The sequence below is a fragment of the Pelobates fuscus genome, chromosome 7, assembly GCF_036172605.1.
Source record: "Pelobates fuscus isolate aPelFus1 chromosome 7, aPelFus1.pri, whole genome shotgun sequence".
Taxonomy (NCBI): domain Eukaryota; kingdom Metazoa; phylum Chordata; class Amphibia; order Anura; family Pelobatidae; genus Pelobates; species Pelobates fuscus.
Genome location: NC_086323.1, coordinates 94,824,258 through 94,849,540, shown reverse-complemented (window position 1 = coordinate 94,849,540; position 25,283 = coordinate 94,824,258). Strand labels below are relative to the sequence as shown.

Genomic DNA, 25,283 nt, shown 5'->3' with positions numbered 1-25,283 from the left:
GACTTTGCAATGCTCCTGCAGTATTTCAGGATTTGATTAATGAGGTACTTAGGGAGTTTCAACATGATTGTGTTATTGTCTACCTGGACGACATACTGATACACTCTAGGGAGATTGAGACTCACCATAGACAAGTCAGAAAGGTACTACACAAACTTCTGCAACATGGTCTATACTGTAAATTGGAGAAATGCAGCTTTGACCAGTCGCAGATAGACTTTCTTGGTTACGTGATTTCTGGGGAAGGCTTTAAAATGGACCCTGACAAACTCCAATCTATTTTAGATTGGCCGTTGCCTAAAGGACTCAAGGCTATTCAGAGGTTTATTGGTTTTTCCAACTATTATAGGCGCTTCATTAAGGGATACTCTTCTATCATCTCGCCTATTACCAATATGACCAAACAAGGGGCTGATACTAAGACTTGGTCTACTGAGGCTCTTGTTTCAAGACTCTCAAAGAACTTTTTGCTTCTGCTCCCATTCTAGTCCACCCTGATACGACTCTGCCGTTCTTACTCGAGGTTGATGCCTCTGAGACGGGAGTTGGTGCTGTTTTGTCTCAAAGGTTAGGGGTGGACAAACCGTTACACCCTTGTGGTTTCTTCTCTAAGAAATTATCTGGGCCTGAAAGCAGATATGACATCGGTGATAGGGAACTGTTAGCGGTCATTAAGGCTTTAAAGGAGTGGAGACATTTACTAGAAGGGACATTACACCCTGTTACTATTTTAACGGATCATAAGAACTTGTCTTATATTGGGGAGGCTAAGCGCCTGTCCGCCAGGCAAGCTCGTTGGTCCTTGTTCCTCACTCACTTTAATTATGTACTTACTTATAGACCTGGTTCTAAGAACTCTAAAGCCGATGCTTTGTCTCGTCAATATGAACCGTTCACTATAACTGAGCCAGTCCTTTCCTCGATAGTTCCTAAGGGTAACATCATCGCTAACACGAATCTCAGGATTCACTCTCCGTTGCTTACTGAGATCATGAAATTACAGCATCTTGCGCCCAAACAGACTCCTGGGGATCGACACTTCGTTCCCGCCACTCTCCAACTAGAAGTGTTACGCTGTTTCCATAACAGCAAGGTGGTTGGGCATCCTGGCATTCGCAAGACGTATGCTTTGATCTCTAAAGATTTCTGGTGGCCTGATTTACGTAAAGATATTAAAGAATTCATCGGGGCGTGTGAAGTTTGTACCAAGAATAAGCAACCTCATTCGCTCCCATGCGGATTTCTGCACCCTTTAGAGGTTCCTGAAAAGCCATGGTCCTGTTTGGCTATGGACTTCATTGTTGATTTGCCTATCTCTAAAAAGCAGACTGTTATCCTCACTGTGGTGGACAGATTTACTAAGATGGCTCACTTCATTCCCTTACCTAAACTCCCATCTTCGCCCGAATTAGCAGAGATATTCGCTAGGGAGATCTTCCGTTTACATGGGATACCTTCCCAAATTGTATCTGACAGAGGTTCCCAATTTGTTTCCCGTTTTTGGAAATCCTTCTGCTCTCAACTAGGCATCAAATTGAATTTTTCTTCTGCCTACCATCCTCAGTCCAATGGAGCTGCTGAACGCACCAACCAAAAGGTTGAACAATATCTACGTTGTTTCGTTTCTGAACACCAGGACGATTGGGTCGGTTTGATTCCTTGGGCGGAGTTTGCACACAACAATCTCGTTTGTGATTCTACGCATTCTAGCCCCTTTTTCATGAATTATGGCTTTCATCCTTCCATTCTTCCTTCGGAGTCTTCTTCCCAAGGGGTACCGTCGGTTGATGTCCATGTTGCCAATTTAAGGAAGTTGTGGGACCAGACTCGACAAATTCTTCTGCACAATTCTATGCTGGTGAAAAAACACGCTGACAAACGTAGAAGGGCAGCACCGGTGTTTGTTCCAGGCGATAGAGTATGGTTAAGTACTAGAAACATTCGGTTAAAAGTGCCTTCCATGAAGTTCGCTCCTCGGTATATTGGACCTTACAGGGTGTTGGCTCAAATTAACCCAGTTGCGTATCGTCTAGCTTTGCCTACTACCTTACGCATTCCTAACTCGTTCCATGTTTCGTTGCTGAAACCACTAGTTTGTAACAGATTCTCCTCCACGATCGCCCCTCCTCGCTCTGTTCAGGTGGAGGGTCAGGAGGAGTATGAGGTCAATTCCATCGTCGATTCTCGAATCTCCCGGGGGAGAGTACAATATCTGGTCGATTGGAAAGGATATGGTCCTGAGGAGAGAAGTTGGGTACCTCAGGAGGATGTTCATGCTCCCCGTCTCCGCAGGGCATTTCACTCTCGCTTCCCTTCTCGTCCTGGTTCCTTCCGCCCGGTGGGCGTATCTGAGAGGGGGGGTACTGTCAGGGTACCTGAGGTCTCTACCTCCGAGACGGCCTGATTTCCCTCTTTCTCGCGGTCCATCCGGTCATGCAAAGCCGGCCGCGAGGGAGTGACTCCCTTTTATAGCATGACGCCCGGAAGTCGACGTCAGGACGTCAACCCGGAACGACCTGTCACTCAATTGGTTCAGGACCAATCAGGACTCGTCGGAGGTGTGTCTACTTATCTGAACAGGGCATTTAACAGTGCTTCCTTCATTAGCTCATTGCCCTGTCGTGGTTCTAGCTTGTTCTAGTCACTCAGTGCTCGTGTTTTCTAGTTATCCCTTTTGGTTTTGACTCGGCTTGTTTGCTCTTCTCTGCTTATCTCTGTTACCCTTGATTCGGCTTGTCTACCGCTTACCTGTCTTCTGTTACCCTCGACCTCGGCTTGTCTTTGACCATTCTCTACTGTACTACTTACGTTAGTCCGGCCATTCTAAGGTCCGGTATACGTATCTGGCTACTGTTTGTACTCTGCGTGTTGGATCCCTGTCCCGATCCTGACAGTACACTCCTAAGTAGAAATGTGCAAATTGGGCACAATTAGCCATTTTCCCTCCCCTCATGCGACTCGTTAGTTACAAGGTCTCAGGTGTGAATGGGGAGCAGGTGTGTTAAATTTGGTGTTATCGCTCTCACACTTTCTCATACTGGTCACTGGAAGTTCAACATGACACCTCATGGCAAAAAAATCTCTGAGGATCTGAAACAAAAGAATTGATGCTCTACATAAAGATGGCTTAGGATACAAGAAGATTGCCAAGACCCTGAAACTGAGCTGCAGCATGGTGGGCAAGATCATACAGCGGTTTCACAGGACAGGTTCCACTCAGAACAGGCCTCGCCATGGTCAACCAAAGAAGTTGAGTGCACATGTTCAGCGTCATATCCAGAGGTTGTCTTTGGGAAACAGACATATGAGTGCTGCCAGCATTGCTGCAGAGGTTGAAGGGGTGAGGGGTCAGCCTGTCAGTGCTCAGACCATACGCTGCACGCTGAATCAAATTGTCTGCATGGCTGTCGTCCCAGAAGGTGATCATCTAAAGATGATGCACAAGAAAGCCCGCAGACAGTTTTCTGAAGACAAGCAGACTAAGGACATTGATTACTGCTACCATGTCCTGTGGTCCGATGAGACCATGATAAACTTAGATTGTTCAGATGGTGTCAAGCATGTGTGGCAGCAACCAAGTGAGGAGTACAAAGACAAGTGTGTCTTGCCTACAGTCAAGCATGGGAGTATCATGGTCTGGGCTTGCATGAGTGCTGCCTGCTCTGGGGAGCTAAAGTTCATTGAGGGAACCAAGAATGCCAACATGTACTGTGACATACTGAAGCAGAGCATGATCCCCTCCCTTCGGAGACTGGGCCGCAGGGCAGTATTCCAACATTATAACAACCTAAACACACCTCCAAGATGACCACTGCCTTGATAAAGAAGGTAAAGGTGATGGACTCACCAAGCATGTCTCCAGACCTAAACTCTATTGAGCATCTGTGGGGCTTCCTTAAACAGAAGGTGGGGTGCGCAAGGTCTCTAACATCCACCAGCTCTGTGATGTCGTCATGGAGGAGTGGAAGAGGACTCCAATGGCAACCTGTGAAGCTCTGGTGAACTCCATGCCCATGAAGGTTAAGTCAGTGCTGGAAAATAATGGTGGCCACACAAAATATTAAAACTTTGGGCCCAATTTGAACATTACTACTTAGGGGTGTACTCACTTTTGTTGCCAACGTTTTAGACATTAATGGCTGTGTGTTGAGTTATTTTGAGGGAACAGCAAATTGACACTGTTATACAGTTTACATTGTAGCAAAGTGTTATTTCTTCAATGTTGTCACATGTGTACACAGGGGTGTACTCACTTTTGTGAGATACTGTATGTATTTACCTCTTACACTGAATGTCTATAAAAAATAAAACTATCCCATGCAACAAAACTATTATATTTAAAAAACAAAAAAAGAAAGTAATTTGAATGTAACTGAGAGGTAACCACAAAATCGAAACATCAACATTTAGCCATAGTTACATGGTCTTAACAAAATGGACTCCAAAAGCTTTTCCAACTTTCCTCAAAGTTACTTAAAAACTTAAAGCAGCACTGTCACCTCCACCCACACACAGAAACACAAAATGAGTATTTCATAAAGATAAAACAACACAGTCGATCTGAGTACTTCATAAAGATTTTATCTTTAGGAAATATTCATACTTTAACCAGTCAAAGCGCGGCACTGGGCAGATCTACTACCATCTAGAAGTGTCAATCCCCCAGCTGTTACCAGTGAAGGTTGCAAGGAATTGGATCTGTCTATGAAGAATCCTGCTGTCCTGTGGGACCCTCTGTCGGATCCTCCTGTACCCTGGGGCATGCACAAGAGTACAGACGTTACGTTGGTTCCTGGCACTGAAGCGCAAGAGCAGAAGAGTACCAGTCAGAAGAAGATGGTGGGGCCTCTGGGGGACAGGTTCAGGTATTTTAAATTCACCTTTGCCTGCACACCAGACCCCAGCAAGGATGTCACCATCGGGGGTATTTGCAAGTCACCATCGGGGGGTAATTGCAAATGATGCAAAGTCACTAGATGGTGACAGTGCTGATTGACACAGTCATCATAAAAATAATGCATTCACTTTATAAGTTGTTAGTCTTGGTTGTTCACTGGTCTATTGGGCTTGCAGTCTTGTTTTTGTTGTCATGGCTGCCATGCCTGCAATTGTAAACAATGTTTTATTTGTTCCTGTTTCATTCATTTATCAAGGAAATCACTTTTTTTAATAGAGTTGTCATATTCAATTAGGTAACAAAACCTTAAAAAAATTAATGTGAAGTTAGCTGTAAACAGAGACACCCTTCGGATTGTATACCAACTTACCAATGTCATGTAACCATTGCTTCTAACGCAAAAACATTTGAAAGTATTCCTTTAAATTTGAATCTAGATTTATTTGTATCTGTTCATTTCAGGCTAAGGAAATTACAGGAATAAAAATCTTCCATTCTTCCTCCACCATTTTCTTTGCCAATGCTGAACTGTATACAGAGGCTCTCAAGCAGAAGGTGAGAATGAAATATAAGAATCATAGGGTTGCCTATCTGCCAACTATGATATTTGAGTTGGAGGTGAGGGGGAGCCTTCCATTGATATTCACTGTGTCGGCATTGACATGCTAGGCATAAAATGTCATTCCTGACATATATGCCCGTCTGTATGATAGTTTGCCCAGCCTTTTCAAAACATGGTTTATATGGGTTTAAATGCCCTGCAATGTGTGCCTGGAACATGTTTAAATGTTCACATATGCTACATTGTTTCCGCTCCCGTGGACAGCAATTAAAAGTTGCTTAAAAATCAAGACTGTCCTGTACAATTCAGAACTATTGGCAAGTATAGAATCATTGATTTGTTCTGCAAAGTCTATATCAGATGTGGCCAAAAGATATCTCTAAATCTGAAAAGCATCCTGATGGTTAAGCTTTACAACCTCAGCTACTCACAACCTACCATTGACCTACTATAAAACACATATATGTATATACCCAACATTTTTTGATGGTAATAAGCGATCCTAAATTGTTACCTCATTTCAGCTGCGACTTTTACAACTTTTGTTTCTAGTAACTCACAGTAGGTATAATATATATTGCAAGGGTAATAATAAACAGAGATCATCTGAAGCCAAATATGGGGCAATGCACGTGGAGATAAGAAATATGTAGACACAAATAAAACAATCACAACCTAATATCCTCAAAAATACAATAAAGGAGTGTGGAATAACACAATTCCAAAAGACAAAATAGTTTAACCAATCACAGCTATTATGTATAAGCTTCTGTAGCCCCAACAGCACGCAGAGTATAGCAATCCAAAGTATTCATCCACCACGCGCAGCTTAGATATGGGGGCTCACCATTGCAACCCAAATTTATTCAAAGAGCATCCACAGTACAGGCGTTTTAAGACCCCTGTCCCTTTATCAAAGATAAATCAATTATAAACTTAGGGCATTTATCAATGATAAAGGGACAGAGGTCCCGAAATGTCTGTACTGTGTGGATGCTCTTTGAATAAACGTGGGCTGCATTAGTGGGCCCCTATAATTAAGCTGCACTTTGCGAATGAATCCCTTTGCTTGCTATTCTCAAATAAGCTTTTAAAAATAAAAATGAAGAGTTTGTTTTTCTTATGAATTATAAATTGTGAACAGTTGTAGGACAAAATTGGCAATAAGTGAGCTGAATACTTTGTTTTAGTTCAGCCTCCCGTTGAGCCTAAACGTAGCAATTCCTTTATCAAATCCCATAGTGTTCTATAATCAAGAAATGGTTAAAAATTACTTAATGCTGAGATATGATCCCACAAAAGCAGAAACCCAGTTATCACTCGAGGAAGAGATACGAGACAATCATTATACAGGCTTGTATTCAAGTAGCATAAGAGGATTTAGATGGTTAACTTCACTTTGTACTATATGTGGATACATAAGAAATTGTTGGCACAGGATACTATTTTATTCATAATAGCTACTGTCTCTTTGCAAATGTCCTGCTGTAAATTAATCAGTATTATGCTATGCAAATGTGGGTTTAAGGCTCTCCTTATGCTACATATAGCCTCAGGTTTCACATCAACAGAGATGTCTTTAGTGAGTTCACAACACGGAATTAAGGCGTCAATTTAATATTTTTGGATAAGCTTTTTAAGTGATTTCATGTTATTGCATAAACTTTTAAAAGTATTGTTTTTCAAAATATTACAATATCAAAAAATTTATCATATATAAAAAAAATTAGCAATAAATAAAAAAACTACCAAAATGTGAAATATTTTTCATAATATTAAATCATTTGAAAAGCTTATCAACAACAATGTAAGTCTTGGAAAATGAGTATTAACTATAAGCTCTACATACTCTCTGTATTTCCCCATCCTAAACATTGTTTAAATATGGACCAGAATGCCTATCATCATCATCATTGTGCTATAAATAAAGAATGCTAAAAAAAAAAAAAAAAAAAAAAAAAAAAAAGACCCTGTATCACATTTCCAGACCTGTTTTTGTTTTTTTTTACATTTCCCAGTGTGGTGTAGACGTTGAGAGACTTATTGAAAAGAAGAGGAAAGCCATTAAAAAACTAAAGAAAAAACAGCAAAAAGCCAACAAGAAAGCTCAGAAAGACAAACAACAAACGGAAGAGGCAAGTGAGAGACTTTAAAGGGTATTCATCAGACTTGTGCACAAATCACATTCAGCTGTGATGAACAAATTAAATGCCTGTTAAAAAAAAACACTCCAGGCACCATAACAACTTTATTAAAAATTAAGTTATGGTGCCAAGAGGCTGTCAGAGGCACTCTTACCTCGAGAGGTTAAACCCTTCTCGAATGGTGTAATCCCAAAGTGAGCCTCCAGTGCCTATCTTAACTCCCCCAGGTGATATCCGACTTCAAAAATGTCAATTTCAGGAAGCGCAGAGTGCCGCCGGGCAGAGGCGCCACTGATTGACTGAGAGCGATCAGCTGATGCTCTCAGCCAATCAATGACTCCCAATTCACAGAACAGGCTTGAAAAGAAACATACATTTTCCAAGCCAGTTTTAGGAATGGAGAACCACTGATTGGCTGAGAGCGTCAGCTGATCATTTTCAGACAATCAACGATGCTCCTGTCTGGCAGCACTCCTTGCTTTTCAGAAACTGAAATTTCAGAAGCCGGATGCCACCTGGGGGGGAGGCTCACATTGGGATTTAACTGTTCAAAAATGGTTTAACCCCTCGAAGTAAGAGTGCTCCCAGGGGCCTCCTGTCACCATAAGACAACATAACAAGTCCATTTAGATGATGTTGTTATGGTGCCTACATTGTCCCTTTAATGGCTATAAGAAAGAATCGATTATTTCGTAGTTTAACTAATAGAATCTGTGATTTCCTGTGGGTATTAGCAAATGCACTGGCAGTTTAGTTACTAAATAGCTAAATGTGGTGATTGAAAACCAACCGGCACATTTAATGACTAAAGATCTATAGCTTCCTTTTAATATTTTTGAATAAATATTTCAAAATATTAAAATACAAAAAATCTATCATATATGAAAATATGTTTTTCAAATATCAAAATATATTTTAAAATATAAAATAATTTTAAAAGTTTATCCAAAAATATTAAATAATTTGCAACTTTATCCAAAAATGTTGCAGTAAACACCGTCTTTTCAGAGAAAATCCAGTGTTTACATTACAACCTAGTGATAACTCCACTGGCCACTCCTCAGATGGCTGCTAGAGGTGCTTCCTGGGGCAGTGCTGCACAGTGTGTAGAACTGACATTCATTGTCTCCACCCACTGCATGCAGACACTGAACTTTCCTCATAGAAATGCATTGATTCAATTTATCTCTGTGAGGAGATGCTGATTGGCCAGGACTGTGTTTGACTTGTGCTGGCTCTGTCTCTGATCTGCCTCCTTGACAGTCTCAGCAAATCATATGGGGAAGCATTGTGATTGTCTCAGACCACCACTTCTGATGATGTCAGCAGACATTTTGCAGGTCTGAGGCAGACAGGGGCAGAGCCAGCAGCTGCAGACTTGAATAAAAGTAAGATTTTACCATATTTAGGGAGGCAAGAAGGGAACAGGGGGAGGGGGGGGGAGGCTAGATAGTAGTTTTAACACTATAGGGTCAAAAATACATGTTTGTGTTCCTGACCCTATAGTGTTCCTTTAAGGTTAAAATAACCTTTAAGTCAGCTGTGCTTTTGGTTTGGCTACTTTGGCTTTTACACTCGAAATTCACTTCACTTTCAATTCCTATTTTAGTAATTAGCCGGTAAAATGTCTTCTAACAGAGTTGGGTTTTTTGTTTTTAAATTAACTATTTTTGCCTAATTTTTTCAATTTGGTTTTCAATTTGCTACAATTTACTGAATAACACTTTATTTGCCACAATAATTCTTTTAATCATATATTGGTAGAAATTCAGGTGGTACATTGGGCTGGTTGAGTTGTAAAATGGATGCTTAGCCATTAACAAATTAAGGATTTAGGCCTTGATTTAATTATTTTGTAAAAACTTTTAACAATAAAAGTCTGTATACAATAAAAATATCAATCTGTTAGAAAACAAAGGTTTTTTTTTTTTTTTTTTAATTCTTTATTTTTGCAGTGCATATAAAGACCATAACAGCAGGCGTGTGGTGCCCCAACAGCATTCCGCACGCTGAGTATCAACATTTTAACATTGGGGTTAACATAAATCCGTGCACTTTTTTTAAATAAGTATATTGAGGTTATTCACGTTTAAACTTTACGCTGGATATACAATTAAATGGTTTAGTTTTAAGCTAGGCAAAGCATCAACAATAATAGGGAGTTCGCTGTGCGCATAGACCTAGACAGGTATGTTGAGAGGACTACAGGATGCATAGTTAAGTAAACAAACGTGTTAATAACATGCTGAATGTCTGCAATCAGTTATGAGTTATGAGTTAAACGTTAAGGCTATACTGAAGTTAAAACAAAAACAAAAATCTGTTGCTTGAACTGACCCTGGCTTTTGTAGGCTTATTCACCTGTAGACATTAGGGGAATGTAAAACTTTAGCATATTTAGGGGGCAGCATTGGTTTAGAATAAGCATGCAACTAGACATTTATGCAGTATGTATGAAATCAATAATGCTCAACTAAGCTAATGTGGAGACAATAACAGAACAGTGTTAATTTGCAGTCATCTTTCTTGGCGTTGGGAGGGTTGTCAGAGTCCAGTAATGTGCTGTACCGTGGTATACCAGGGGTGCATTCCAGACATACTCAGGTCCGCGGTATGTTCATCCGACACCGTGTATGTGCTTCAGGAGAAAGTCTGTGAGGTGTCTCAGTATGGTGTCTCCGTTCTTCCCCTGGCTGTTCTGCGCCCGGTGCCGGTCCTCGTGATGGGCTCCCCCGCCTGGCGTGTGTGTGCGGGTCCGTGATGTGCGGACGCTTGCTGCACTTAACCGGGGGTGTTGTACGTCGTTGCAGACGGTGTGGGTCCATTTATTTGGGGAAGTCTGCTGCTGGCCCAGTGGATTTGTTGCCTCCGGGTGGCCTTCTGGCTGGTTATGTCTGCAGCTCTCGCCCTGGCTTGTGTGGAAGCGAGTGCCGGTGTCCGAGGGGCTTGGCGTCGATTCCCGCCTTATGAAGTGCCGGCGTTGCCCCCTAATCGCCCCTCTGGAGGCCCGAGGAGGATTCCAGCTCATTCTTCTTCTTGTCTTCGGGCGGATCCATGCCGCTGCTTCCCTCCTCGCCCGCCTGAATGCCTGTCCCTGGGTGTGGAGCTTTGTGCAGAGGTGAGCAATGAGTCTGCCGCAGAACTCTGCTATGTTCCCGGGAGGCTGGTATAGTGAGCGCTTCGTCCCAGACTGCCTGGTTGCCGCCATCTTGTTTGGACCTCGTGGGTCCTGTTTAGTAGTAGCTTGGTCTCGCAAAGGGGTTGTCATCCCCAGAGTGGACCGGGATAACCCCCGCCGGTCCAAAGGGGGGGGGGGGTAGCAGGGCTTTGCTCTGTCCGCGCTTGTATGCGGGCTGTGGGCCGGGGGATCGGCCGCCTCCTCCATGCTCCAGAACCCGCTTAGGCCGCGTGGCCGGTGCGGACTTTCCCGTGGCGGATTGGTACCGGACTGGTACCATTCTGCTCCGCGTGTGGTCCCGGTTCGATACCTGGGTAGCTTGTGTTGTGGATTGCATTAAATCAGGCAGATTGTGCATTTGAGTGCCCTCTGGTACAGGAGCCCTCAGAGGACACGTCCGGCCATCTTGGCTGTCAGGCCCCGCCCCAGAAAACGAAGGTTTGTTTGAAAAGCGTATCCAAAAGAATTTTAAAGAGACCTTAAAAGGGGCACTATAGTCACCAAAACAACTTTATATTAATGAAGCCGTTTTAGTGCATAGATCATGCCCCTACAGTCCCACTGCTCAATTCACTGTCATTTAGGAGTTAAATCACTTTTGTTTCTGTAACCCTAGCCACACCTCTCCCAGCCATGACTCACAGCCTGCATAAAAAAAGTTTAAATTTCAATCAGATGTTAACTTGATTTAGTAGTTTTTATCTCCTGCTATGTAAATTGAACTTTAATTACATACATGATGCTCCTGTGGGGTCTAGCAATCTATTAACAGAGTGGGAGATAAGAAATTCCAAGTTAAACAGATTTTGCAATAAAGGAAGTGTAAACATAAGATGACTCTTTACAGGAAGTGTTTAAGAAGGCTGTGCAAGTCACATGCAGGGAGGTGTGACTAGGACCGCACAAACAAAGTAATTTAAGTCCTAAATGGCACATAATTGAGCAGTGAGACTGCAGGAGCATGATCTATACATCAAAACTGCTTCATTAAGCTAAAGTTGTTTTGGTGACTATAGTGTCCCTTTAAGTCACTAAGGTGAAATGTAGTGAACTGAAATCTCAGCAGCTAAAACTTTCCAACTCGACTATATTTATAAGTATTCATTATATTTTAGCTTAAAATTCCATTTTCAGATCACTGCTATTCACTATTTATTGAACATACACGCTCGTTTTCATTTCTCTTTTTAGTTGATTTATTGGCAAAAATTACAGTTTCTTGACGGTGTTCCAATTCAGTTAACAGGGCGCGATAATGTTGGCTTTGATGGTCTTGAATTAGGAAGTGTTCCAAAAGAAAGAGAAGAGGTAAGAAATTAAACTGAATACATATATGAAAATTTGTCATGACTATAAGTTTATATTTTTTTTTCCAACTCATACTGAACATTTATATGGTCTACACTAATATGTTGTTAAATGACTTAACAGAGTTCAAACAAAAATTTAGATGAATCTTGCAAAGTAGAAAACTCCCCAACATGACTCTTCTAAAATAAATTGCATTTCAATATATGATCATGAAACCTGGTAAAATAAAAACTATTGTACTTTTATCATCCTGGATTGTGAGCCAAATCTTGCTCAGGAAATGCTCATTAAATGTTTGTACTGTTAAAAATAAAAAAAATAAAAAATAGCACTGTCGCTTATTAAACACACGCACTCACATACTCAGGCACACACTGAATCCTAAAATGAAATATAGTTAGATTTGTTGTTTTCTATTTCTGTTTATATGACTGTACTTGTAACATATGGATATCTGAATTGATCAGTACATTCTGCATTTCCTTTTTTTTTAGGAGAAAGAACGGGACATGCAAGAAGGGACAATAATTACAGTTCCAGGACATGGCAAGATAGAGGACACAGCTGCCAAATGCACACTCCAATCCCTGGGTCTGTACAAGCCTGACTTTCATTCACTCATTCTAGACTTTACTGCGGTGAATTTTGTGGACACAGTTTGTGTAAAGGTTTTAGGAAAAGTAAGTTTCATATAAATATTCAGAGTTGCATACACATTGCAGTACTTCTTGTGAAAATCGGAAAATATGAATTAAAAGACGAAATGACTATGCCCTAATTTTACCTACAACCCCCCATAATTCTGTATCTATAATATGCATATAAATAATAAATCCTCAAATATGAGTCCAGGATGAACCCTTGTAAAGAATAAAGTGACATGATTAAACATGTGATTGTGTGTACTCAAAAAACCTGTACAGGATAATATAACAATTATTTACAATTTTAATGACAAACATCATGAAAAAAAAACAGAGAAACATAGCATATCTTATATTCGAACACTTACAAAGTGCAAAGAATAAATCTTATAATTGCAAAAAGATAAAACAGAGTCTTCAGGGATAGGGTCCAAAATCAGGACTGTATTGTTGATACGGGATAATTGGGAGCTATTAAGAAGTTATATGTATCTAGGAAAACACAGTGTATGTGGCAACCTTATATTTCAAACAGGAAGAGGAGATGACAGCAAAGTTAAAACAAGATAAAAAATTACTGTAATTAATTAATATCCTGGAGCACCAGCTAACATTTGTTTGTGAAGTCATTATTTATCCTTCACATTGGTTGGCAGGGATGCAAGCGTTACAAAAGCAGCAGATGGATTAAAAATAGGGATATCCAAAAGAGTAAACGGCATATAAATATCTATTGTAAACCTGGGTGATGTGTAAAGTTAATACAAGCTGATTTCTTTGTTTTTATAAGTGGATGGAATTAGTTTGGCTTTGTGTGTATCAGTAAGTGGATAGTTTTTTTCACAAAGGATAGACAGATAGACAGGTAGGTGATGATTTTGGCAATCTAGCTTTGGGCCACATATTTATGTTTGGCTGTTGAGCATCATGGGAAATATAATCCTACACAGCTGAGTAGCCAGATGTTCCCAATCATTGGCCCATATGATATAAAATGAATTCCAAAATGTAAACTTGTGTTTTAATGCACAAAAACAGATAGAATGCTGGCTGTACTTCATGGAAGACATAGTCCAAAAGAGCTTGGGTTCCAATGGGTGCAAATTACTTCCTTAAAAGAATATACATTTCCATTTTACGGCTTGGTGGCCAGCCTATATGCATCATAAAGGGCATGTTACGATACACAGTTACCATATTCGCTTGTGCTCTGGAGAGATTAGATAACCTGCGGAGGGTGATGAGAGCTAGCCTCCTCCCCGAGCCTGCGATCCCTATTGGCACAAGTCACAAGAAATGGGAAGGGTTATTTACTAAAGTGAGCATTCAAAGTGAATTCAAAGTAAATCAATGTAATGTAAATCAGATAAATTAAGGCCACAGACAGTAGTTGAACTGGTAGCATAACTAACTCATTAATTACATATTTACAGTTCAGGTTGGTAGTCTCGGGGAGGTGGCTAGCTCTCATCACCCTCGGCAGATCATTTGAAATCCAGTTGGAATTCTCACCTGATAGTATGGCAGGTCTAGTTCCCAAGGTGGCGATCGCCCCTCCTGTTAGGCTGCTTTCCTCCTGTGGCACTACTGGCCAGGTCTACTGGTTTTTCAAGCTCAGGAGCAAAAGGAGCATTAGTGTAACAGGCAAGTAGTAAAAGATCTGTACCTGGAGATCTCTCCTGTAGGACAGTAAGAGACGCTGACCATGTATTGGTGGTCTCAGCGTTAGAATATGCGGTGCCTGCATTGGCCAGATCTACCTGTCACTTTCCATACCCAGAAAAAAAAGAAAGATGACAACTAAAATATTTGTTATGAAGATAATCCACAAAAGTATTAATTTTTTTCTTTTTTCTCCTTCAAGATTTTCAAGGATTTTGCAGAAATTGAAGTGGAGGTGTACCTTGCTGGCTGCAGTGGTAAATAAACCAGGGATAGAACTGGGTAAACAATGTGATTGAGGACCAAGGCTAAACATTGAGGATAAACTGGTGATAATATCTCAATCAAGGGGTGGGGTGGAGATTGATGCGTTCTTCAGAAGAATTAAATTGTACCAGCAGGGCACACACTATAGGGAAATAATTCGGTTTTTACAAATTTACAAAACTCATAAGATTCTGACACTTTGACAAATATCCCTCAAAATATAGTTTTAAAGGAGCAGTACTCAAATGTAGCAGTCAATGGACTTCTATTCCACAGAAGGTAAAAATAGCACTGGAATGGCACAGAGCTCCTTGATTTCTTAATAAATGATTGGGGCTCTCCAGAACCCCTAGGAACTAACCAAACATGAGCACTTTCTATTCCCATTGTTTGAGTTGTTATCCTTTTTTATCTACTTTTACTATTTCTACATTAGATTTATATATTTATTATTTGAGGGTTATGGTGATACATTGAATTTTGATATTTAAAAAAAAAAAAAAAAACAACAGCCTATATTTATTTGTATAAGTTTTCATTTTTTAGACTATTTTTATATGTACTTTAGCTGCTCCACTATACTTTTTTATAGGCAATTTTACCCATACATGACTTGTTAATCCTATGTATTTTTGGTATTCTCATTTGTGATTTTTAAAACTTTGTTACAGATTTATCTCTCTTTAATAAAGCAAAATGATATTCGTATATAGGAGCACAAAACAAAATACAACCAGACCATCTACTAAGTGCAAAAAAGAATTGGTCTAATACAGCAGTTCCCAAACTATGTGCCGGCGCTGCAACTAATATTTCCCTGGTGCTATGATTATAGCACTGGGAAACATTACTGCTCAATGGGGGCCCGGTCGAGTGCCGCAAACAGGTCAGTGGCTGGAGATATTAAAAAAAAAAATCACTTGTGTGTGTGAATGTGTGTGTGTGCAAGTGTGTGTAAGGGTGTATGAGTTTGAGTGTATGAGTATGAGTGTGAGTGTGTGTGTGTGTATGTGTATTGGTGTGTGTGTCAGGGTGTGCATCTGTGTGTGTATATATATATCAGTGTGCTTCAGTGTCTGTGTGCATGCACACATCTGTGTCTGTGCATCTGTGTGTCAGGATGTGTGTTTTTATCTCAGTGTGTATCTGTGTCATGGTGTGGGCATGTATCAATGTTTGTGTGTGTCAGGGTGCATGTGTGTATATGTCGGTGTGTATATCTATATGTGTCGGTGTCTATATGAATGTGTGTATGTGTCGGTGTATTTATATGCATCTCTGGGTTAATGTTCATGAATATCTGTGTAAGTATGTATGTGCATACATCCAAGCAGTCAAACACCAGCACAACATACATGCACACTCCTGCAATCTAACACAAATTATACATACAAACACACCTCTGCATTCAAACTGAAAAAAATATATACAAACACACCCCTTCACTCAAACACAAATACTTCACACAAATGCACATCCACATTTAAAAGTGAACATTACATTCAGACACACCCCTGCAATCAAACACAAACATCACATACAAGCACACCCCTGTATTAAAACACAATAAATGTATACAAGCACCCCTCCAAACACCAACAATGTACATTACACTATAGCGCCAGTAATTGAGGCAGCATTGTACCGATATAAAACCTAGACATTTTGACTTGGAGTGCCTTGGAAAGATACTGAAATATTAAGGACGCCTTGAACCTAAAAAGTTTGGGAACCACTGGTCTAATAATAAGTAAGGTTGCTATCAACGGTTTACCAGCTCCCCCAGCTGGTGAAAAAGTAATATACAATACAAGCACAAATGAATACCAAATATATGTATTTTATTTAAATGATTAAATCTACAGACTTTTTACATATTCAGTTCAAATATGCAGCCTAATCTATGTATTCTTAAATATAAGAGGTCACAAGGCATAATTCATCACAACATGATAACAAGCATTGTGAGCCATATGTAAATTATAGCTAACACAGAACTCATGAATTAATGAATAAACAATGACAAAAACAGAATGGTCCAGTAACATAGTACTACTTTGCTAACTGTAGACATTAGCGCCCACCCTAACTTAAAGCAAACATCACTGAAAAGTTTCCTATGTATCAGTGTATTGTGTATTTATATATTCTACTGCAATAAGTGCCCCCTAGTGTCTACAAAATGTAATATACAGACCATATATAAGGCACTATTATATTTCTAATATGGAAAAAAACACCTTTATTCATGGTTAGCAATATAATATTTACATTACATGAATACAAATCTCATCGCTCAGATTTTGTTTTCCCACTGAACTATGCTGTTTAGCTCTTTATAGGTTGGATTACTAATGTAACAATCAAATGAAACATTCACAATTCATTTAACGTGCATACTAAACATTAATATGATAAATATACTAAAATTGGGCTTACTCACGGTCAGTTGAGTTAAATTGATGATCTCCTTCCCCAGTCAATTGGATATTTTGGGTTAATCTTTGCCTACAGACAGCATCCAATTAAAATGTTATTGTCTTCGTTAACTGAAAATTACACAGTTGTGCCAGGTTTCACTCTGCAAAAATGTTTGTCTGCACTATAGGGTAATTCATGCAACAGTGAATTGGGGTGAGTTGAAAACCAGAGTTGCATAAAGTAGACTAATTTTCCAGAATGCTACTTTGGCATAAATTTTGCAATTTAGTTATAAATCCACTGTCGGGGGGCACAGGCATTAGACCTCCTACATAGGAAGGCATTGAATTAATGCTTTCCTATGGAAAAAAAAATCTGACCTTGGATGTCCTCATGCAGAGCGTCAGATACCGGACTAAAAGTCAGTTCGGATCCAGGAAGCGCCTCCAGTGCCTGCCTGGTAGACAGCTACTGAAGGCAGACTTACTGCTGCAATGTAGACATTGCAGTTTCTCGGGAACTGCATGTTTTAACATTGCAGCACAAAGTGCAATAGGAACACTGTAACCAGGCCACTTCAATGAGCTGAAGTAGTGTGTGTGCCTAAAGTGTCCCTTTAAGAGGTGATCTAAATGTCCACATGGATACGTAAGATCATTGTGGCTTTTACAAAATCCTGATAAGAAATGTGAATATTCTTATGAAGAAATTTGTTTTTCTTATGTTCTCTTCTTTCTCTTCTCTTCAACCCAGAAACCGTTATGACCGGGCTAGAAGAAGGAAATTTTTTTACTGACAGTATTTCTCGGTCCCACGTATTTTCTTCTGTTCATGACGCAGTTACATACCTGACAATGGAGCAAGATCAGATCTCCATGATGAATGTCCAGGTAAGCGGCCCTATGTTCCAGCCTGGACACAAATATAGATGAGAGTTAAAGGAACACTCCAAGCACCATAACTACTACAGCCAATACTTCTGGTATTCTCCTTTAAGAGAATGCCATGCTCACTGGGTGAGAGAGTGAGGTAAGCACTTTCAGCTGATAAACGCGGTCCTGCATCAGCAGTACTTTGCACTTTTGAGACATCTGGCTTTCCCTGCAAGACAAGATCGAATTATGTGCAGATGCCGGGGGGACGCTGGTAACTTGTTAAACCATTCTAAAACAGTTTAACTACTTACTGCAGAACGGCACCCAGTGGTGTATTCTGGTTTTGTGCTGGCCTAGGCATGACAAAACTCATGCAACACTCTCACTAACAGACACACACACACACTAACAATTTTATTTTTAAATTTCAATCCTACCTTTGCTGGAGTGCTGGTGTTGATTCTCTATTTCCCTGTGGTCCAGTGGGGATCCTTTAACTGTCGGACGGACAGGCATGCGGTCAATTTAGGCAGCGAGGGAGCTCTGCTGCACCTCTCAGTGATGTCGGGGCTGGAGTGACGTCATATTCCAGCTCCGGCATCACTGAGGAGCGCGCGAGTGAGATGAGCAGGGAGAGCTCAGGGGAGAGTGCTCCCTCGCTGCCTGCCTCCTACATCAGGTAGATGTCAGCCTCTGGGGGACAAGAGTCTGACAAGGCATTTGCCAGGGCATTTGGGGGGCGGCTTCTTTTACCGCCCCCTGAAAGTGCCGCCCAAGGCAAATGTCTTGACAGCATCCGCCTTCTAAATGCAGTGCTGATGGCACCAGGATGCTCCTTGCACAATCTATCTAGAGATTGGAGAGCAGGAACATTTGCATAAAAACCTGCAGCGTATAAACACCAATTTCTGATATTTTAGCTCCCGCCTGTGCCCTCTTTAACCCCCCTCCCCTTCTGTGCCTCCTTAGCCAACCTCCCCTCCTGTGCCATTCTTTAGCCCCCCTACACTCCTGTGCCCTCTTTAGCCTCCCTGCCCTTTATAGTCAGCCTCCCCTCTTGTAGCCTTCTTTGTCCGTCCTGTGCCCTGTTCAACCCTCCTCCTTTGTATTTTGCCTTTCTTTTGCCCCCTCCCCTCCTGTGACCTCTTTCACCTCTTCCTGTGACATTTTTAGCCCCACTCCCCTATTGTGCCCTTCTTTTGCCCCCTCTTGTGCCCTCTTTAGCCCCCTCCACTACTGTGCCATTTTTTGTCCCCCCTCCTGTGCAGTGCGCTCCCCACCTGCCAGTCACCGGGAGATTGGGCCCCCCAGGCAAACCCCCTAATGACTAGCATCCAAGGCTGTGAATGTATGTCTCTTTGAGCATATGTATGTTTGTGTATGGAACCATATGCAGACATCCAAACATGCATTTAGCTACATAAACTACGGCGCCACCCCCTTGCACGCGTGCGGGTCTCCCCCACACACACAGCCACCATACACCTTGACACACAGATAGACCTTGACACATTGGCACATACACACATTCAGATACACACTGACACACATTGAAACACACACTGGCACACAGATACACTTGAACATACATTTAGATACACAAACACTGGCATACACAGACACACACCAGTTTATTTCAGCCTCTGCTCTGCCTTCATGCTGCTGTCTGCCTCCATGTTGCTGTGTGCTCCAGCCTCCATGCTCCCTGCTGCCTTCTCCCTCCATTCATCCAATTCGGCAGTCATTTCCTCCTTGCCTGCTGATATTATAGGGGCCTAGTTGTCTCTAAAAGGGCCGGCAGTTGACCAGGCCCCTGTTTAGGGAGTAGTAGGAGGGAGGGGAAGCAAATCAAACAACATACTGGAAATCACGCATACTGTAAGTCAGATTGTGTGTGTGATTCTCGCGATATTGTGTTTTGTGTAAGGGAACCTCCGGGAGACTTGGGATGTCTGCATATGTGTGGGGGAGCTTTTTGCTGTGTGTTGTGGGGGCTGCTTGTGGTCTTTGTGCATTGTGTTTATGGTGACGCTGTGTTTCATGACTGTGTGTGTATGACTGTCTTTAGGAGATGACAGTGATAGGGTGAGTAAAAGGGTAACTGTGGCAGGGCAAGAGGTAAATGAGACATGGTTGAGGGGGTGAGTGTGACAAGCTTGAGGGATGAATGTGACATTATTAGGGCTGAATGTGATATAAATACTGGGGTTAATGTCACTGGGTTAACAGGGTTGGTTGTGTGAGTGTGGCAGAGTTGGGGATGGGTGTGGCATGGTTGGAAAAGGGAGTGTGTTGGTGGAGTGAGTGTGACAGGATTAGAGGAGTTAATGTGATTGGGTGAGTGTGGCATGGTTGGTGGAGTGAGTGTGACAGGGTAAGGGGTGAGTGTGGTCTTAATTGAGAGCCGCATCTGCACTAAAGTAAGAATTCAAGGCGAATTGAAAGTGAATTTCAAATTCAAGGTAAAAATTGCTGAACGGAAAACATTTTCTAATCCAACTATGCTGCCAGTTTGGCTACTTTGGTCTTAAATTTGAAATTCACTTTGAATACTCACTTAAAGGACCACTATAGTGCCAGGAAACATTATCGGTTTCCTGGCACTATAGTGCCCTGAGGGTGCCCCCCTCAGGGCTGGATTAACCCTATTGCAAACATAGCAGTTTCTCTGAAACTGCTATGTTTACAGAAAAAAGGGTTAAACCTAGCTGGACCTGGTACCCAGACCACTTCATTGAGCTGAAGTGGTCTGGGTGCCTATAGTTGTCCTTTAAAAGGACCACTATAGTGCCAGGAAAACAAACTCGTTTTCCTGGCACTATAGGGTCTTTAGGTCCCCCCCATCCTCAGGGTCCCACTGTCGGGCTGAAGAGGGAGGAAGGGGTTAATCACTTACCTTTCTCCCGCTCCGGCCTCCCTCGGCGTTGGGGAACTCTCCTCCCTCTTCCGACATCAGCGCTGAATGCACATGCGCGGCAAGAGCTACGCGCGCATTCAATCAGTCCATAGGAAAGCATTTCTCAATGCTTTCCTATTGACAACAGTGTCTTATCACTGTGATTTGCACAGTGAGAAGCGCCTCTAGTGGCTGTCAATGAGACAGCCACTAGAGGCTGGATTAACCCTAATGCAAACATAGCAGTTTCTTTGAAACTGCTATGTCTACAGCAGCAGGGTTAACCCTAGGTGGACCTGGCACCCAGACCACTTCATTGAGCTGAAGTGGTCTGGGTGCCTATAGTGGTCCTTTAATGAATAGTTAACATGATAATACTTTTAACACACACTATGGAATGCTTTTTAGTTACCTACAAAATGTGGTAGAAAAATAATTTTAAATGGACCACAACAGGACTAAAGCTAAATTTTATTAAAGACACAGAGGCTCCTCTTATGCATATCTCTTTCTTTATTACTCTCAGCAGCAAAGAAAATAGAGATAAATAAATAACTGAAATGAACAAAAAAATACAGTGCTCAAGCAACCAATCATATAACACAGGAAGTGACTATAATATGCTTGAAGCACCCACAATCCCCCTCTTTCTTGCGGATAACGAAGACCAAAACGTAGAAAATCCAACTTCATCTAACGTAGCCAACAGCATCTTCAACATGGAAAATCACGAGAAATTCAGGCTAAAGGAGACATAGAAAAAATATAGTAATATCTGTGCTACAACTGTATGTGCATAATGACAATCACTAAGTCAAGCCCAACTCCTCACACCCAAAATATGTTAATATATCAAGCGGTAGCATAAACGCATTTCTCCAATACATATAATGTCAGATACTGAAACATTAAAATCAAAACTTCCAATAGAGAACTTACCATACTTACCCACCATATCAGCCAATTTCCAACCACAACCGGGTGGAAATAATACTCGCCTCCGTGTCTTTAATAAAATCATGACTTTACGTCATGTTAATAGTAAAATCTCGGAATTTTATTAAAGACACGGAGGCTCCTATTATGCAAGTTCAAAGCTTAGAAACCACTTGAGATGCAAAATGGTCAATCGGCCTGAAGTAGAAATCACGAAAAGTCGATTCCCGTGACCAATCCGCTGCACGTAGAATATCTTCCAAACGGCAGCCCATAGCCAAAGCCTTGGAGGCCATAGCTCCACGGACTGAATGAGGGGTGAATCTGAACGTATCAATCCCGGCCAGAGTCAACAACTCCCGTACCCATCTTGCCAACGTAGGGGTAGACGCCGGAAGGTGTGGAGCTCGAAACAAAATGAACAAGGGGCATAAATCCAGGGATCGCAACAGTCGAGTAACCTCTAGATAGAATGCCTGAAGGCATTCAACGGACAGAGAGCAGGATTATCCTGGAATCTAGGGTAGACGAACACTTTCGAAGCCGACTTCGTCCTTCTGGATATGTTAAAGGAGATGCCTTCCGGGGTCAACACAATGGCATTCCAGTCAAGTGCTTGAACATCCGAAACCCTCTTACAAGAAATCAGACATAACAGCATGACCACCTTAGCCGACAGCTGTTTCAGTATCAGATCTTGATTTGGATACCAAGATGACAAAAACCACAATCCCCCTCTTTCTTTGCTGCTCTCAGACCAGTTAAGTACACATTTTTTTCTGCTCTGTGCTGGTATTGAATTGTCTTATACTGATTTGTTGTGTTATTATTTGTGTGCTCCTAGTTTTAGCCTTTGGGCTTATTAGGAACCTGTTGCTTTATTTGCTATCGTTTTCATATTGCTCCGTGATTTCTCTATCTCCCCCTGGGGTGTGTTCCCCTGGGGGCAGTGCCGCCATCCGCCCTCTCCCCTTCCTACCGCAGACCGCGGGTGGCCGCGGGGTAGCCCCTGCTTCAGTGCCTTCGGTTACACGCAGGTGAGCCTCCGCTTAGCTCGGCGGCGGCTCCCGAGCGTGTGAAGGTCGGCCCGCGCTGCTACTGCTACCGCGGCCTTCTACATCTGATGGCATGGCCCCTTTCAGGGGACCCTGGACTATCGCAGGAGTTCCGCAATCAACTCTCGACCTCCTCGACAATGCATGGACACCAGGTACTAGAGTGGCATACCGATCCGCCTGGCGAATCTGGTCTAGTTGGTGGGACGGTCAGTGGATCCCGTATCTGCCCCTTTGCATATGATCATGGAATTCCTTACTGGGATGTTTGAATCTGGGAAGGCGTATCGCACCATTAATCTATGCCGATCCACTATATCAGCTGGGCATCAAGGTTTGGATGGTTCGCCTGTAGGGCATCACCCCTTCGTATGCCGGCTACTCAAAGGGATTCGTCTCACTAGACCACCCTGTGCGAGATTCACTGCCTTTTGGGACGTGAATGTGGTTCTACGATTTTTGTCATCTTGGTATCCAAATCAAGATCTGACACTGAAACAGCTGTCGGCTAAGGTGGTCATGCTGTTATGTCTGATTTCTTGTATGTGGGTTTCGGATGTTCAAGCACTTGACTGGAATGCCATTGCGTTGACCCCGGAAGGCATCTCCTTTAACATATCCAGAAGAATGAAGTCGGCTTTGAGAGTGTTCGTCTACCCTAGATTCCAGGATAATCCTGCTCTCTGTCCGGTTGAATGCCTTCAGGCCTATCTAGAGGTTACTCGACTGTTGCGATCCCCGGATTTATGCCCCTTGTTCATTTCGTTTCGAGCTCCACACCTTCCGGCGTCTACCCCTACGTTGGCAAGATGGGTACGGGAGTTGTTGACTCTGGCCGGGATTGATACGTTCAGATTCACCCCTCATTCAGTCCGTGGAGCTATGGCCTCCAAGGCTTCGGCTATGGGCTGCCGTTTGTAAGATATTCTACGTGCAGCGGATTGGTCACGGGAATCGACTTTTCGTGATTTATACTTCAGGCGATTGACCATTTTGCATCTCAAGTGGTTTCTAAGTTTTGAACTTGCATAATAGGAGCCTCCATGTCTTTAATAAAATTCCCAGATTTTACTATTAACATGACGTAAAGTCATGATTTTATTAAAGACACGGAGGTGAGTATTATTCCCACCCACCCACCCAGTTGTGGTTGGAAATTGGCTGATATGGTGGTTAAGTATGGTAAGTTCTCTATTGGAAGTTTTGATTTTAATGTTTCAGTATCTGACATTATATGTATTGGAGAAATGCGTTTATGCTACCGCTTGATATATTAACATATTTTGGGTGTGAGGAGTTGGGCTTGACTTAGTGATTTAATTGATTGTCATTATGCACATACAGTTGTAGCACAGATATTACTATATTTTTTCTATGTCTCCTTTAGCCTGAATTTCTCGTGATTTTCCATGTTGAAGATGCTGTTGGCTACGTTAGCTGAAGTTGGATTTTCTACGTTTTGGTCTTCGTTATCCGCAAGAAAGAGGGGGATTGTGGGTGCTTCAAGCATATTATAGTCACTTCCTGTGTTATATGATTGGTTGCTTGAGCACTGTATTTTTTTGTTCATTTCAGTTATTTATCTATCTCTATTTTCTTTGCTGCTGAGAGTAATAAAGAAAGAGATATGCATAATACTCGCCTCCGTGTCTTTAATAAAATCATGACTTTACGTCATTTTAATAGTAAAATCTGGGAATTGTCATTGTCAAGCAGTTCTGAATATAAATTCTATCTTTTTTTTCAGAGGGGACCTGATACAAGACTCTAACCAATGTACAGTTGAATCCATCCAAACTGGCCTTCAGTGATAAAAGCACTTGGAAGAGTATACCTTATTTCAGAGACAAATCAGAAAGTCTGGCTGTTAAGTGATCAACAGAATCAAACCATGAATATTCAGTAAATTCTATCCTTCTGTCATCGTTCTGGCTCATTAAAGCATTAATCTGAGCATTCACCACCAGTTCAGCTTGAAGATCTATTGAAATCTATTGTCAGAGTACAATCTGTGGCAGCATTTTCAGAGCCACAATTTTGTTAAAGAATAAAATATAAAATGATCCTGGAGAGAGGTTTTGTAATAACAAGTTCACCATTCTGGCTCAAGGAGGAAGTCTCAGATCATATTTAATGAAGCATTTTCTTTGTATGTGTTTTAAGCTTTGTGGTTTCTGTCTTGCTAGCTCGGAGATTCTAGAATTAAACAATAATTTTAAAAAAAAATACAATATTGTGTTCTCCTATTTTTATAAGTAAGCACTGAGTATAGCTTCAGAGCTGGCATTTACTCACTGGTGCTCTTTGATTCTGCAGAAGATAGTACAAATGATCTGCTTCCTATAATCTCATCACCTTAAAGTGTCACTTCACATATACACAGCCGTATGTATTTCAGCATTCGGGAAAAAAGCAATTTGCTTGACAAAATATAT

General features: G+C 41.6%; 1 protein-coding gene across 1 annotated transcript in view; it reads left to right on the top strand.

Annotated features, from left to right (window-relative positions):
* Positions 1-24,981, top strand: part of SLC26A6 (solute carrier family 26 member 6) — a 48,564-nt gene extending 23,583 nt beyond the window's left edge. Inside the window, exons 14-20 of the mRNA XM_063428088.1 lie at positions 5,360-5,452; positions 7,478-7,594; positions 12,021-12,089; positions 12,587-12,772; positions 14,601-14,655; positions 17,840-17,976; positions 24,596-24,981. Of these exons, the coding sequence (XP_063284158.1) occupies positions 5,360-5,452; positions 7,478-7,594; positions 12,021-12,089; positions 12,587-12,772; positions 14,601-14,655; positions 17,840-17,976; positions 24,596-24,619 (681 nt within the window). The 3' untranslated portion in view covers positions 24,620-24,981. The remainder of the gene's footprint in view (positions 1-5,359; positions 5,453-7,477; positions 7,595-12,020; positions 12,090-12,586; positions 12,773-14,600; positions 14,656-17,839; positions 17,977-24,595) is intronic.
* The last annotated feature ends 302 nt before the right edge of the window (positions 24,982-25,283 follow it).